The sequence below is a fragment of the Coloeus monedula genome, assembly GCF_965178545.1.
Source record: "Coloeus monedula genome assembly, chromosome: 1".
In the NCBI taxonomy this organism is placed as follows: domain Eukaryota; kingdom Metazoa; phylum Chordata; class Aves; order Passeriformes; family Corvidae; genus Coloeus; species Coloeus monedula.
The window spans coordinates 144,608,676-144,624,453 of record NC_138781.1 but is presented as its reverse complement, the minus strand read 5'-3'; the positions used below and the strand labels follow the sequence as shown (position 1 = coordinate 144,624,453).

The window sequence follows — 15,778 nt, the reverse complement described above, 5'->3', positions numbered from 1 at the left end:
AGGCAGAGAATGAAGATGACTGACTTTGATCTGGCTCGCAGTAGTCGGTTGGAGATCATGGTACATGAAGATATGTAATAGTGAGGGATGCTATGGAGCCCCATCATTTGCATTCATAACAAAGCAAACAAAAAACAATGGGAAAATGTCGGAGTGCAGGAAAAAACCAGTATCTCCTGTCCTATCTGCAGAGATCTAGGGATGGGGTCCATTTGCTGAGGGCTTGGAAAAAGAAATCAAATGCATTTTTGGACTTGTATCACAGAAGTGAAGTTAAACCTCAACCCCAGCCAAAAAACACCCTCCCATCCCTAAATGCAGCTTTTAGAGGGTGTAGTCAGCAAAACTGGGAATATACGTTTGGCTTCACATACAGGTATTCAAATAGTGGGACTGTGTTTTGTAGTACCTAGAGAGGATTTGTCTGGCTACTGTGTAAATAATCCAATCTTTCTGGCCCTACTATTGTGCAGACTTTTACTTGGTATGAATATTTAATCCAGCAAGATTCCTTTGTCTTTTTTGAAAATGTTATTTTCTGTTGAAAATCTCCTGTATTCTTTGTTCCCATTTTTCTCTTGAAAGGTTTTTGGTTCATTGAGTTATAATAAATTCCATAGGATTGGGTAAAATCACTGATCAGTTTCTGGGAGATTAACTTTCTTGCTGCTATAGATTTCAGAAAACATTCACTATCACATCTCTGAATTCCCAGGGAATGTATTAATCTGCTTTATAGCTTTTATCAAAATAATATTTTAAGTGAGTACAATGGATCTTTTGCTGATGTGCCCCCCATTACTTTTTCTTCACATTTAGTTAATTGATCAATCTCTATAGGCAACTTTGTCTTGCTGGATATTTGAGCCTGTGTAAGGCTTTGTGGATGTGCCTAAAGCAGTAGCCTTTATACTGTATCTAAAGACTTCACTTAGAATAAAATTCATGTGACTAAGTTAACAGCTATGATGCTGAAAGCTATTGCCTTTGCTGCTGTATGATTAAGTCTCCCTCTCTGTTTGATCTAATGACTCTTTAATGTGTATATTAGAGTCTGGAGACAGTCAAGTTGCTGGCAAATAGACAGTAGGCAGTCTTTTTTCTTACCCCCAATTTTTTTATGAGGAGTAAGTGGGACAGCTTCAACAGGAAGGTTGGAGGTGCTGTCTTCCATATAGCAGTTTATAGCTAAGGCGTAGGACATGCCCAGTGAAGGTGAAGAAGCAGGCTTGGATCTCCTCTGACAGAGCAAGGAAAGGAACCTACTTTTCCTGTTTCCTGAACAAGTGTTCAAGCCATTAGGCTATTGTGTAAGAGGGAGCATGACCCCATTTCCTGGTATGTTTTAAAAGAGAATAGTGTCCCTCAAAGAAAAGACAGAAATGTCTGAATTCAGGTAAGGGTTTCAGATGACATGTCCCAAGGGAGAAGGGTATTTATGCAGCCATGAATAAAGACATACTGCAGTGCTCAGCAGTTCTTATGGTTGATTCATATTGTGTATGCTACCTCTGAGGTGCTTCCTGCTCAGCATGGCCCTGGTTCTGGAGCTTATTGGCACGGATCTACCTCCTCTTCTATTCAGCCATTAAAAAGATTCAGAATTTACAAAAACCCCATTTTTTTTTTTTTAAATCCAGTTCTCTGATTTGGACTGTTTCATGGTTTTAGATCTAGACAGACATATAAGAAGACAAATTTCTGAAAAAAACATGGACTGATAAAAGCCATCCTTAAGTTTCTTGATTGTATTTCAGTGCACCTGGGTGGAGAGGGAGGGAAGAAAAGGAATAAATTGCTGCATTATCTACTACCCCACAGAATAATGAGAGGTTATTGGCTGTTGTTTTCCTCTGTGATTCTAGACAACCAGTATTCTTAGAGTTGTCCTATACCACTCAGCCTAATGCTTTGTCATATGTGAATCACAGAATGATTTGGGTTGGAAGGGGCTTTAAAGCTCATCTGGTTCCAACCCTCCTGCCACGGGCAGGAACATCTTCCAGTAGATCAGGTTGCTCAGAGCCCCATCCAGTCTGGCCTTGAACACTACCAGGGATGGAGCATCTCTGGGTGGGGCGTCCACGATTTCTCTGGGCAACCTGTTGCTGTACCTCGTTATGCTCCCAGTGAAGAATTTCTTCCTAATACCTTGTTTAAACCTACTCTCTTCCAGTTTGAAGCTGTCCTATCACTACATGCCGTTATAAAACTTCCTCTTCAGCATTCTTGTGCCCCTTTAGGTATCGGAAGGCTGCTGTAAAGTCTCCCTAGAGCCTTCTCTTCCCCAGGCTGAAAAGCCCCAACTCTCAGCCTGTCTTCATAGGAGAGGTGCTTCTGCCTTCTGATCATCTTCATGGCCTCCTCTGGACTCACTCCAATAGGTCCGTGGCTGCCTTATGCTGGGAACCCCAGAGCTGGATACCCATCCCCAGATGGACCAGGTGGGGTCTCATGAGAGCGGAATAGAGGGGGACAACCACCCCCTATGACCTATTGGTTACATATATGAGTACATATAATGAATAAGGCTAACGACTTCTCCAGGATTTTCACAGCAACTGAAAGCATTTCTGGATGTCCAGCCAGCAGGCTGCTCAATGTCCTAGAAAGTGGTAGAAGTCCCCACACAGAGTCTGTAAAGGTCTTCCTTTTGTATCCTTTATAAATCACTGGCGAGTTCCATGTGTCTACATGGTGTTACGTCATGGCTGGTTTTTAGTGGTCTGGATTTAAGTATATGAATTCTGGCATCTTTTCTGTTCTCAGGTTAGACATGTGTGACTAGTATAAAGTCTGGTCTAGCTAGGATTCAGCTGAATGAGAACCAGTGATTTTATTTGTAGGTTCTTCTTTTTATCCTCCACGCTTATATTAACAGTTTGATTGAATATGAAGCCTGAAGGTGAGACTTAAAAGAAATGTAGGGGATTTTAGGGGTACAGATGTAATCATCAGTACTTCTCATGATAAAGATTTTAATTTATGTTTTGGGTGGTTCTGGCAAAGGGGCTCTTACAGCTATGGTGAGAATTACTGGAGGCCTAATCAAGTACAGCATTTTCTTTTGTAATATTAGCAAATAAAACCTTAAAGTTTGACTTCGTCATCAGTTAAGGTGACACAGATACATAAGTGGTTGACATAAGCAAAACAGAAACATGTATATGAATGGTTTCATTTTCCTTGCATGTTTAGACAAATGGATCCAAATTTTTTATTGTTTGTCTCACTGACTTAGGCTTAGTTGTCCCTAATATAGGAATTAGGTCTAAATAAACTGAACAACTGTTGCTGCATATGATGTATCCCGATCTCTTGGACTAGATTGTGCCATGCTAGGTTTTGCAGCATATGCTAGAACACAACTTGCATGAAGGTGGATGTCGCACAAGGCATATTTCATGTCAGCCATGTTGCAGACTCTCCCTGGGGACTTTCCTGATAAACTGAAAGCTATCAAGCTATGTTGAGTGTTGCACCTGCATGTGGGCATACCTGTTTATTTTGAATCTATTTCTGGGTCATGATGAAACTTGGAGGCTGCCTTGCACACTCGAGAGAGTCACCCTTCAGGAGCACAGGATTCAGTGTCTCTTTTAAATAACTGACATGAAAAAGAAATGGTGGCAGGTAGAGAAATTGGTGGTGGTAAATCACACATATAAATAAGTCCATATGCATGTGCTTGTGTGTATACATATATTTGCTCGTTATACATATACAACTGCATACATGCATATTTATAAATATGTGAAAAAGCACATAAAAGAGGTATTTAACGTCTATATTGACAATAGCTGATAAGCAATGATTTGTATGATTATATGCAGTAGCAGTTCTTTATTTTGCTTCTATGGAGATATTAGCAAGTTTATTCTTCAGAATGATAGGCAGTGATTTACAGCATGTCAGCTGCTAAATAGTAAGTGCCTGGGAACATTGCCTTGCTCTGTGACAGAAATAAGTTATTTGAGCTGCCTTTCAGTGAGAAGTAGTCTATACTAATATTAGAATATTCAGATGGATGGTTTGTAGAACAACTCGTGATGTATTTTCACAGCCTTCAAAGCAAAGTTGTTTATCTGTTGATATTCCTTACCTTACTGCAGGGATATTTGGTAGTGTTTGAAGAGAGGTTAATAAAGGCAGTTGGTGAGGCTAGTAATATTGGTGCTTATATTTAAAGTTATAAGCTGCTAAGATAGCCTCCAGAAAGGATGAGAGCTCAAAAAATAAAGTTCCTGGGGAAGAAGGAAAGCAGCTTGGTTTTCTTCTGTTAAAAATCAGTGCGAGTTTGCCTCTAAGCCTGTAAGTCAGTGTGAATTTACAGTAGCCAAGGAACTGTCTGGTAATTTTATCTACAAAGAATAGAAGAAATGGTGGTTTTTAGATATTAGTCTAGAAGCACTAGTTAGCAAATTAAAGTCTTGATTTTCTGTTTCTTTCTTTTGTTGGTTTTGCACATCTGGTCTCTTGACCTTAATTTAAGTTCTGTTATTGTTCTGTCACTTTGTTTTAAAAATGCTTATAAAATTCTAATGACACAAAAACTGTGTTGGCTTCAATGGCAACAGAATAAATCTCAAGAAGAATGCACTTACTTCGAATGAATGTGATCCAATAGTTTGCATTCTTGTTTTGGTAAGTATGAACAGCCCAGAAAGCCAGGAGTTTACCCTGAGTTTTTTGCCTTGTGCAACATAGATTTGTGCACCTATAAATTAATCACAGTATAGTAAATAGTTTTAAGAATATACTCTGAAGATTCTCCTAGTTTAAAATGCAGAAAGAGGGCAAGTGAGAGGGAGTGAATTCTCCGTACAGGAGGTTAGAGAACTGCATGGTGTTACACAAACTTGCATGAAAGCCAGGAATCTGTTCTGGCCTGCATGACATGAAGAAGTTCATATAAATGTGGGATGGTTAAAATGTTCTGGATGCTATATTGCACAAAGCAAATGCATAAACAAGAGCATTAGAAAATACTTTAGGATTAGAAGATTAAGAGTAATTGCAAAGGCAGACTGGATGGCTCAGGAAATTGGTAAGGGATCTGGAGCCTTTCACCTCCTGATTAGCCAAAGATGTAACTCAGGTAAGAAAGAAAAAACAAAAGAAGATTCATTAATGTTTGATGTTCCAATGCAGATGGATTCTAATCAGTAGTTGCAGAAGAAGCCAGGGGTCAAAGACAGTTTTACCCTGAGCATGTAAACCTTGTGGTTGAGTCTCTCATGTGGATATAGTTTCTGCTGGTAGAATTTTCTTCGTGAAATACATGATTACAGGAGCTGGCAGATTTTCTCTTCCTCTGTGATTTTTTTCAGTTTCTGTAAGAAGTATTTGTAAACTGCTTTGGTGTGATGGAATTTAGGATTGAATTTTGCAAAGGGAGGAGGGAGAATAGGTTAGCATTTGGATCAAGGGCAAAATAAAAATCAAAGACACATTTTTTAAGAAAAAAAGAAAAAAGTACTTCTCTTTGCCCAAGTCCATCTATTCCATGAAATCATTGTCTTGACTAATTAATGTAGACATATCTTTTGGAAACATATAGTGCAATTACACAGCTTTGTTGAAGTACTTGCCAACATACTTTAGAAAGTACATCTTGAAACATTGTCAATTACCGTGTTATCTTTTCTCCTTCTTCCGGCTATTTTTGGAAGTGTGTGGTGTATGAGGAGATGGCTTAGTTGTATGAACATATGAGCTTCAGATTTTGACAATTTTTCCCCATTAATGAATAAACTTAATGATTAAGAGTTTTGAGTTTATGGAAATCTTACTGTGAAATATATTTCGGTTTAATCCCAGAATGAGACCTGGCTTTGATTTTTAAGGAATAACAGTGCAACCACCTCCAGCACAAGAATAGAGAACCCATTCTAGTATGTCTTCTTTTATTACAGCGTAATAATTAATATCAACTATAATGCCATAGTTGAGGTGCTGCAGAAATAAAGTTTCATAAGCAAGTGACAGTGAAGGGAAGAATTAAATCATGTTTCCACAGTCTGAACTTGTATGTTAGGTTCTCTTTAAAAACAGAACTGTGAAGATTAATTTTCTTCTTTGTGTGTTGACGGAACTGTTGATCTATAGTTGCTCCTACATTTCCAGTACAAGCTGTAGCTGTACTTGTGACTGCCACTAGCTGTGTCAGCTGTTACTTTGGACTCCAGTGCTAGAACAGAATTGCAGAATTTTAGCATTGCTTTTGTTTAGTTTCTTCTTTATGTTGGGAAGAAGTGTCTACTTAAGGAAATGTAACTCTGCCAGAGCAGAGCAGGGGATTAAGTTTTGTTGGGATCAGAATGAAATAAGGGAGCAAATAGAAGAATCTATCACTTCTGGTACCACATAGAAAAGTGGACATTGATTTCTAGGGTAGGTGTATGTCTGTATCCGTCCGTCCGTCCATCCATCCATCCATCCATCCATCTACCCATATTCCACTTTATTCTTCTCCTTTTCCTCTTTGTGGGGCAGGTCAGAGAGAGCAGGAGGTTAAGGACAATTACATAGCCAGTGAAGAAGTTTAGTGCCTGTACATAGAGATACAACATGTAACTGAAAAATCTGAAAGTCAGGCCAAGATTTGAGCAAGGTGTGGGAATCCAAACAGTTCTGCAAATGTATGGGTTTCTTCCAGATGTGGCTGGCTGAAAACTGAAACAGATTCAGTTTATACTGTCATTTAAGTGCTTCTCCCAAACTCTTTGCATGGAAACCAGTTTCTTCAGTTGTCCTTGAATGATAAGCTTCATGGGGCTTTTCAGTAGACTTTGTTAGTGTGAAAAGAGGCTTTTGAGTGTAATAGCATTAAGATGTTCTTGAGTTACTTTTCACATACATGGTCTAATGCAATGAATTATTTTGAATTGTGGCAGGTATTCACAGAAATGCCAAGCCAATAACTGGTAATCAATTACATTCCAGTGGTGTAAAGATTGTATGTGTCTCCTGCATTACAAGAGCTTAACACAAGCACTGTGGGAATATTTAGTTCTACTTTATCCTCTTGTGATGCAGAGAAGGATGTATTAGCATGGGACACAAACTTGCTGTGTAGACCACTAAGCAGGATTAGCACAAGTTACAGAAATGATGTGATTTACAGTCCACTGTAGAAAATGCTAGTACTAATATGTTTTACCAATGTTCTGAAAAAAAAGAAATTAGCAATGAATAGCAGCTGGGATTATTGTCAGTCAGAGTTTCTAACTGGTATCCACACAGTGTCTGCAAAAATAGGTTTATCTGTAACTCTGGCTAGACAGCTGAGAGTAATGAATGTATTTACTCATTAGAGCCACTTAAGGTAAAGCATCTTGGCCAGTTTTCTGTGCATGCATAGAACAAACATATGTATCTAATTAAATGAATGAAACCAGATCACCTTGCAACTTATATAATCACGCAGTGAGCTGCTGTTATTTTCTGTTTACTGTAATTCCATCAGTGCTTTCTGTAAGTTGTCTTTTGACACCACTGAGACCTTGAACATCGAAATAATGCAGTGGATGGAGATCTAAAGTGCCAGGTGCTGGAGAGCAGGCCCAGATCCCACTGTTGTCAGTTGGATCAGGCTTAGTATGGCTTTGTCTCCAATTCTTGCTTGCCATAAAATAAATAAAGGGATGTAACTTCTCCGCTGCAGAAGACATGTTAAACATCTCTCTTCCACAGAACCTTTTCAAAATCAAGTTCATAATTTGATAGCAGAATGTGGAGCCCCAGTTAAAAGTGACAATGTTATTACAGCTAAATCCTACTGATTTGGCTGCCTGACTCACCATTGCCTAATGAGATATGTTTCCTAAACAAACAGAAAGCCATTTTCAGTTTATTTAAAGAAAAGTTTTAACCAGTGCATGGGGATTTTGCTTTCTTAAGGAAAAAAACAACAAAAAAAAGAATTGGAGGCTGAATAGCAGCAGCTCATTATATCGTGGTTTAGTAACTCATTGCCTCACTATACATGCTTAATTCTGATGAGATACAAAGGACAGCATTTCCTTCTCTGAGCTAAATGGCTAAAAGGCATTTCTGTTATATACATTTAAAAATGTTTACATTTCATGCTCTCTGTATGTCTGAGTCTTTCCATTTGGTGTGATACTGAATGAGCAGTGATCACATTATCTTTGTGGCATAACTGTTGAGGAGAAGAAAAATAATTACACCGTTTGCCTAATGCATTAGAACTGAATCCTGCAGAAATGTAGTAATACACTTACTGGTTGGGAGAATGAAAATCAAACCCTGCAAGGCTGAATTTTATATTCCCTATAAGACATCTTCTGGGTGTAGAAATTGAGAATGTGTCACAAGGAAGCTTCCACCCATGTCTACCCATGTGGTGTAGACTGGGTTATGGCAGAGGAGTCAATGTCTGTGGATTTTTGGGAATTATCTTCTGGATGCTGTACACTATTTGCTACTCAGGAAAAGAAGCTATGCAGTGGTGACATTTTTATCAAGAGATTCTTTATTTGGCCTTCAAACCAGTTGTACAGGAGCAGCAAATCTCCCTCTGATGTCAGGGGCAGGTGTGGTACACTCCTGGGAAGGCATTAATAACATCAGCCCTGGAAGCCTTCTTCCCTTCCTGCAGAGCATTTTGCTCAGACATCATGAGAACAGTTAAGTAGACCTACCTTATTTTTTTGTGTGTGTAATTAGTGATGTCATGGACTTGGGTGTGGTAGTTTTCTTTGCCACATGCCATTTTTCTGCTGTAGTTTTTCCATCCTTGTTTTACTAAATTGAGCTCTGTGCATGAGAGGAACAGAAGATTTCCTTGGAGAATGTCTGCAGTGAGTAATCCTTGAGAAAGCTGCCTTTTGTTTGAGACATCAGCCACTATGGCTTTGTGAAAAGGCATCCTGGTGGATACTGGATACTCCTGTAGGAATGATCTTTGTAAGAATTGGTCATACTCTGACGCAGCAAACTGAATATGTTATTTGAAGTTTAATTTTTGTTTGCTTGAATTTAAAAAGCAATTCTCTTTGACTGTAAAGCATGAAAATTATTAAAGCATCTGAGTCAAAAGACTGAGGGTCAGTTCTTTTCTTCCACACCTCATATAGACTCCCAGGAAAGTCTGCTGTCAAAGGGTTCAGATATACGGGAACTGATGACTGGATCTTCTATCAATGACATTATTCAGTGATATAGTGAAGGAAGGAACAGTCCTATCAGCACTAAGATCATCTTGTGTATGTGTGCCTCAGTCTCTGCAAATCAATGTATTTGTTATTCATATGGAATATATATTGAGCTATGAGAAACATTTAAAAATATTCATCAACCAACGTTAAATATGTGAGGGTATATGTATGATATCTTACTGTAGTAGTACAAATGAAAATGGTGGTGATGGTTAATAAAAGAGGCTTATGAATCAGTTGCTCTCTGTTTCTGTTTCCCCCCTTCCCACTCCTTGCTATATGAATAAATCTACAGTGGAGCTAAAATGATCTTATTCTTTATTCACAGGTTACTTTAGGTGGAACCTTTATTGGAATTGGGCGGAAAACTCCAGATTGCCAAGGCAACACCAAGTACTTCCGCTGCAAATTCTGCAATTTCACCTACATGGGCAACTCTTCCACTGAACTAGAGCAACACTTCTTACAGACTCACCCAAACAAAATGAAAGCAGCCCTTCCCTCCTCTGATTCTGGTAAAACTTCAGAGAAAAACTCCAATAAATCCAGTCCTACTCTTCGACAATGTGATTCTGGAGACTTGGGGAAGTGGCAAGACAGAATCACTGTAAAAGCAGGAGATGATACGCCAGTTGGATATTCGGTGCCCATCAAGCCAATAGATTCCTCTAGACAAAATGGTACCGATACAACCAGTTACTACTGGTGTAAATTTTGCAGTTTCAGCTGTGAATCGTCCAGCTCTTTGAAACTATTAGAACATTACAGCAAACAGCATGGGGGAAGCCAGTCAGGAAGCCTTCACCCAGATCTGAATGATAAGCTTTCTAGGGGATCTGTCATTAACCAGAATGATCTAGCCAAAAATGCAGATGGGGAGTTAGTGACAAAGACAGAAAAGGGTGCGAGTGTGGCAAAAAAGAAAGACTTGAGTAGCAAAGGAGCAGAGGACAGCATGGTGACAAGCTACAACTGTCAGTTCTGTGACTTTAGGTACTCAAAGAGCCATGGCCCAGATGTAATAGTCGTGGGCCCACTTCTCCGTCACTATCAGCAGCTACACAACATTCATAAATGTACCATTAAGCACTGTCAGTTCTGTCCCCGAGGCCTCTGCAGCCCAGAAAAGCACCTTGGAGAAATTACTTACCCATTTGCTTGCAGAAAAAGTAATTGTTCCCACTGTGCTCTCTTGCTTTTGCACCTGTCTCCAGGGGTGACAGGAAGCTCTAGAGTCAAACACCAGTGCCATCAGTGCTCATTCTCCACTCCCGATGTGGACGTTCTCCTGCTCCACTATGAGAATGCACACGAAGGCCAAGCGTCTGATGTTAAACCAGAAACAAACGCCCTCCCAGGGGCAGAGGGGCCGCTGACACTCAAGGAGAACAAAGAACACTCATGTACCAAATGTGACTTTACCACCCAGGTGGAAGAAGAGATTTCCCGACACTACAGGTACAGTGAAGTTTCAAATGATTAATGGTTGGAACCCAAACAAACAGCCCTCCCATAGTTTCTTAATTAAATGTCACCATTCCTCAAACATTTGAGGAAACTGGAAATCAAAATAAGAATGTATATAGATATAAATCTTTACAGCCAGAGTCCAATCCAACATCCACTTTGTTTTGGAAAACCACCAGCTAAGTTGGTGGATTTAATTATAGATTTAAACCTGTGCAAAGGAGAGAGAAATCTGGATTGGTGTGCAGATGCTGAAGTTTCAGCACATTTGAGGTTTGGTCAGCCATTTTCCACCCAGAATCTTGTAGGTACTATATGTACTATTTTAGTTTAGGCTTTTTCTGAGAAAGGTGGCATCTTCATTCAGTCAGGGAGCACGAATGACTTTACTTTCCAAGATAGACTGTGAACTCTTTATGCTCCATAGCAGTGCTTCAATGTACTACCTTTTTGTAGTATTTTCCATTCCCAAGTCCAGCAATGTAATAATTAGTTTAAGAGCATTCCACTGCTGTTTTGATGTTCGTTTCCCACTGGGAGCAGACACTCTTTTGTCTGTTGATGTCATTCCCCAAGATCCTTTTGCAGATGCTTATTTTCGTGTTGCTGGTTTACAGTGTCATTCTATTTATTTTAAGTGCTAACGTTCCTATTTGGAGGTGGACACGGCCAGTCTCCTGACTCAGTCTGACACAATGTCATAGTAGCAGCCAAGTTCCTGCTAAACTTCTTGGGTCAGTTCCTGGGCTGTTGTAAACTGGCAGTCCATTTTGCATCAGAGGAGGAGCTGGCTCCTAGACTTTGTAAAGAGCAACAGTTATGTGCCACTGCAAAAGCAATGTTAAATATTAGAAAATCATGCTGAATATGTTAATAGTTAAGGCTAATGCGTCAACAACAACGGAAAACTTCAGTATCTATCTCATCTAAAAGATCTTTGTCTGGAAGCCAGCTAGAATGAAGACAAAAGAAGATGCATTTTCAAAGCTAAAGCTTTGTTAAAAGCTCAAGAAACTGTGCCACGTTTAATAGATTCCAAGACATCCAAAATTAACAAAGGCAGACTGGGGCATGATACTTTAATAGAGATTAAAGCTGGGGGCATCCAAATGTTGCCCAACAGAGGGCTGCATTGGCAATATATCAGGAGTCTATTTAGGAAAAAAAAAAAGAGTAGATTGCTCATCTTTAATTTGGAGCTAGGGCCCACAGAGGATTCAGGTCCCAGCATGCAGTTCCCCATTTTTGATCCAAGTGGGCCTGAGGGATGTTGTGTGGATTAATTAGTTAATGTTTGTAAACTGCTTTGAAGATGAAAAGTGGTATCTAAGTTCCAAGCATTATTATAACAGCTTTGAGCCATGCTGAAGAACTCCATAGGCAGCACTTTGTCCGCTGCTGGGGCATGGCATGATCTTTTTTTAGTGGTTAAATAACTGGAAGATTGAAATGGCTCCTTTACTGAAAGAACCCAACCTTTTATTTTGCTGCAGCTGGTAATTTAAGTTTTAACAAGCATGCCAAGCTAAGATCCTTTTTCCCAAGAAAGGAGAAGCCATGACTTTCAAAATTAAGTGCTAAGTCCAAGATGGGGTAGTTGTAGCTGCTCCTTCAGAGGGCTCAGCACCCTGCAGTTCTGGCAGTAGTCATAGGGAACTGCACTTTGGAAAATCAAGAGATACACTTTAAGCATTTTAGTTTCAAGTTGTTTGTCTAAGGCTATTTTGTTTAAAACACTCGAACAACATATTCTGTTAACGCCAGTCTCTGACATTACTGAGTACTCCGAGGATGTTGTATAATTAAAGCAAAGTACACTGTCCCCATAACTGCCAGCTTCTTTCCCTTTCTCCTGTACTTCCCCCTTGATAATTTGAATTTTGTTTCTTTTCTACTTGTAGTGCTGCTGTTTTCCCCCACTGTGCATCTTTTTTGAAATCACATAAGTTAGTTCAGTTTGTGGTAGGTGCTCTGTAATGGTGAACACAGCAGGTTTTATTGTTTTTCTATGTAAAACCTAGTTTTCACTCTATCAAACTAAGACTTTTGAGACATTATAATGTCTATTTTTATTATTATTATCAGGCCTTTTTTTTTAGTAGAAGTCGGGCATGTATCACGTGTTTTCTTTGCCTTTTTGTATTTTAGGAACTAAAGATAGAGAATAGTTCAGATTGTAAAAAGTCGAACATCTATAAAATAGTAGCATTACTTGCTACACGGAAACATGCTAATGTAGTCAGCTCGCATCCAACTGGGCTTCTCTGTTTCTTAATCAGAATTTGTCTCAATGCTTTTATGCCACACATTATGTACATCTGATGTATTTAAAATCCTGTACATGTGCATGTCTCTAAACCCTCTTCATTTATATAATAAGGAGCTGAATGGGTTTTAATAGTAAACATAATACTAAACATTAATGTGGTGGAAGAAAATGTTCTGCTGTTCACATATTCAGATTTAGCCTTGATAATCTGGAGTATCAGTGTTGGCTTTAGATGCTACTTACATATTTTGATTAATGTATTTTTTGTCTGCATTATTTTCATTTTTGAGTCATATGTCTGAACAACATGCTTAATTTATTTTATTATTTATTTTGCTTCCTTTTGGCTCTACATCTACAATTTCACTATGTATTGCTGGCTAAAAAGTTTTGTATGTCCCAGTGTTATTCCTTCGCAGCCATGTATTTGCAACAGTATTAGAATTTGCATAAGCAGTATTTCCCAGGTTTTCTTTACAAAAATGTATACTTACACTTAGCGCTCATTGAGTATTTCTTGACATGATTATTTGAGAGCTGTTCAGTTAAATTTGAAGTCAATGAATCACACTGCATTTGAGTTAACTTGTATTTAAACCTCACAAAAATATGCTTACTGAAATAAATCCCTAGAAGATTTCTTTTCCTCCATTTTCCACTAATTTTGCTACTACTCATCTTCCATTATACCTCTGAGGAATCAGATACTCGTTATGTTCATTGCGAAGCTTAGTTTTTTCTCAAAACTGCCTGGTATTGTGATGAGCCAGAAGATGCCAACACTTTTAATTTAGATAAAAATCAAACTGAGTATTTGGGCAAATCTTGCATGTTGTTTCACTTAGTCTAGAGATTATTTTCCTGCTTGTTCCAAAATAATTAATTTTGATTGATTTTTTAAAATCAAAGTGGCTTCTTGCAGAAGTGCCTCTTTTTTTTTTTAAATTTTGCTAAAACGTGAGAAAACAATGCATTTTTTGGAAATTTTTTCAAAACTGCATTTTTGCAAAAGGTAGAAATTTTCATGTAAAACCTTATTTGACAGAAAGCATTTGATCGGTGCTAGTTAAAATTAGAAATGCTATGTGGAAAAATCCTCAAAACTTCTTTTTAAAAAGAAGGTAGGATAGTGATTCATTAAACTACAAAATATAATACGAAAATATAAAGACTCAATTGAAATAAAAGCTTTGGCAATAGTGTAGAATCATTTTTCTAATAAATTATTTTGAAAATGTGGATGACATCAATTATGAAAGGTTCTGTTAAGAAATTAATTTTGAGTTAATTAAATAATTCCTTACCTCTCAAAGATAAAGGAGGTAGGGGGGCAAAAGGCAAAGGGGTGCTTGGGGGTTATGTCTTCCCAGCACCCGGGCTGCAGCTCAGGGTGGAGATGTTGGGGACAGGGGTCTTGGGACTGACCCTCAGACTCTCTGGCAGAAGAAGCCAGAGCAAGCTCTCAGATGTGCAGCTTATGGAAATGTGGTGCCTTTGGGACACTTCCCCCAGAGAAGAAACTCGGGGCAAAAATGTAAATTGAGGCCCACCAGTTCTGGGTTTTAGAGCAGAGCAGAAGCCTTCACTCGGTGAACAATAGCAGCAGCTCTGAGGGCCTTTTCCATCCTCCTGACACCTTAATTCACTGCTCTGAACTTGTTTGCTCTTGCCAATGGCTTTTGCTCTCCTTTGATCTCAGTCTTGCTCTCCACTCTGCCCTGTCTCCTCTCCTTTCTAACACTACACTGAATTTTCTTGCTTGCTTTGCTTGCCGTCTTTTCTTCTGAATATTTTCCTTCCCCACAAGCTTGAGTGCAGCACCCATCCAAAAAGTTAACATTCTTATAAACCTGTTTCTTCATGAGAAATGATAGTAATTATTATATTCATAATTAAAATAAAACATGTGAAAAAATGGAAGTGATATGACAGCCATACCTTCTTCCAGAATATTTTCTATGCCCTAGAGCCTAGGACTGTCTTCAGGTAATTAAAAAAAAATTACTTGTTTTGTAGACGATGGTGTTTTGTAATACTTCAGACTAGTTAGAAGTATGTCAACAAGACTTAATTAACAACTGGCTAGTGTTGGGAGTATTGCAGCCTGTTAGGAAGTTCAAATAAAGAACATTAAATCCATAAAAAACCCCAACGCTCTAATCTCTCCAACTTCAAGATTTTGCGAGGGAAAATCCTTGTATTTTACAGCACCCAATTCTTGTATCTTATAGCACCGAATTCAAGTACTTTTCAGTGCAAATAATGATAAGATTTTTTAAATTCTCAGAACATAACGGTGTAGCAAAGGTTTTACCTGAATTTCTTGATATTTAATCTTGGGATTGGGCTGTAAATATTTCAATGTCCACAAATAATCAGGTCTTTGCTTTATTTTGTAGTGAAAATAATAATGTTAAGTGACATCAGTGGATGGGATGACATTGCCAGCCCAGTGCCATATTGCAGATAATGCCAGTTTATGGCTTGAACCTGCTGTTAGTTTGCTTGACAGCTGTATAAACAATAACATAGAAGGGAGAGTGCTGTTTCCTTCTTCATTTACATCACTTTCTTCCATTGCAAGATTTTCCTCTTCTTAGAGTAGCTCTGTACCAACACACAGTATTGCACCAGACAAATTCAGAGTTTCAGATGGTATAGCTGGAGGTTTTCAGATGTAGTTTAGCTGTAAAGTGTAACTTTGAGGTAATGCACAGGAGTGCTTCTTGTGTACTTTGCAAATTGGAATTTTAAAAATTCTGTTGCTTAGCCTCGAAGATCTTTGTACACAACTCTAGATGTAACTTTTGCTTTTAGAAACAGAGTAGGCTTAAATTCTAGTAAAAGAGAAATCAAACAT

At 38.6% G+C, this 15,778-nt stretch overlaps 1 protein-coding gene across 3 annotated transcripts in view; it reads left to right on the top strand.

The window, feature by feature from the left end:
- Positions 1-15,778, top strand: part of TRPS1 (transcriptional repressor GATA binding 1) — a 211,103-nt gene that overhangs the window by 45,830 nt on the left and 149,495 nt on the right. For 2 of the 3 annotated variants that reach the window (XM_082296732.1, XM_082296733.1), the window contains one exon: positions 9,511-10,640. In XM_082296732.1, coding sequence (XP_082152858.1) covers positions 9,511-10,640 — 1,130 coding nt within the window. The remainder of the gene's footprint in view (positions 1-9,510; positions 10,641-15,778) is intronic. The other variant, XM_082296734.1, reaches the window with a different exon arrangement.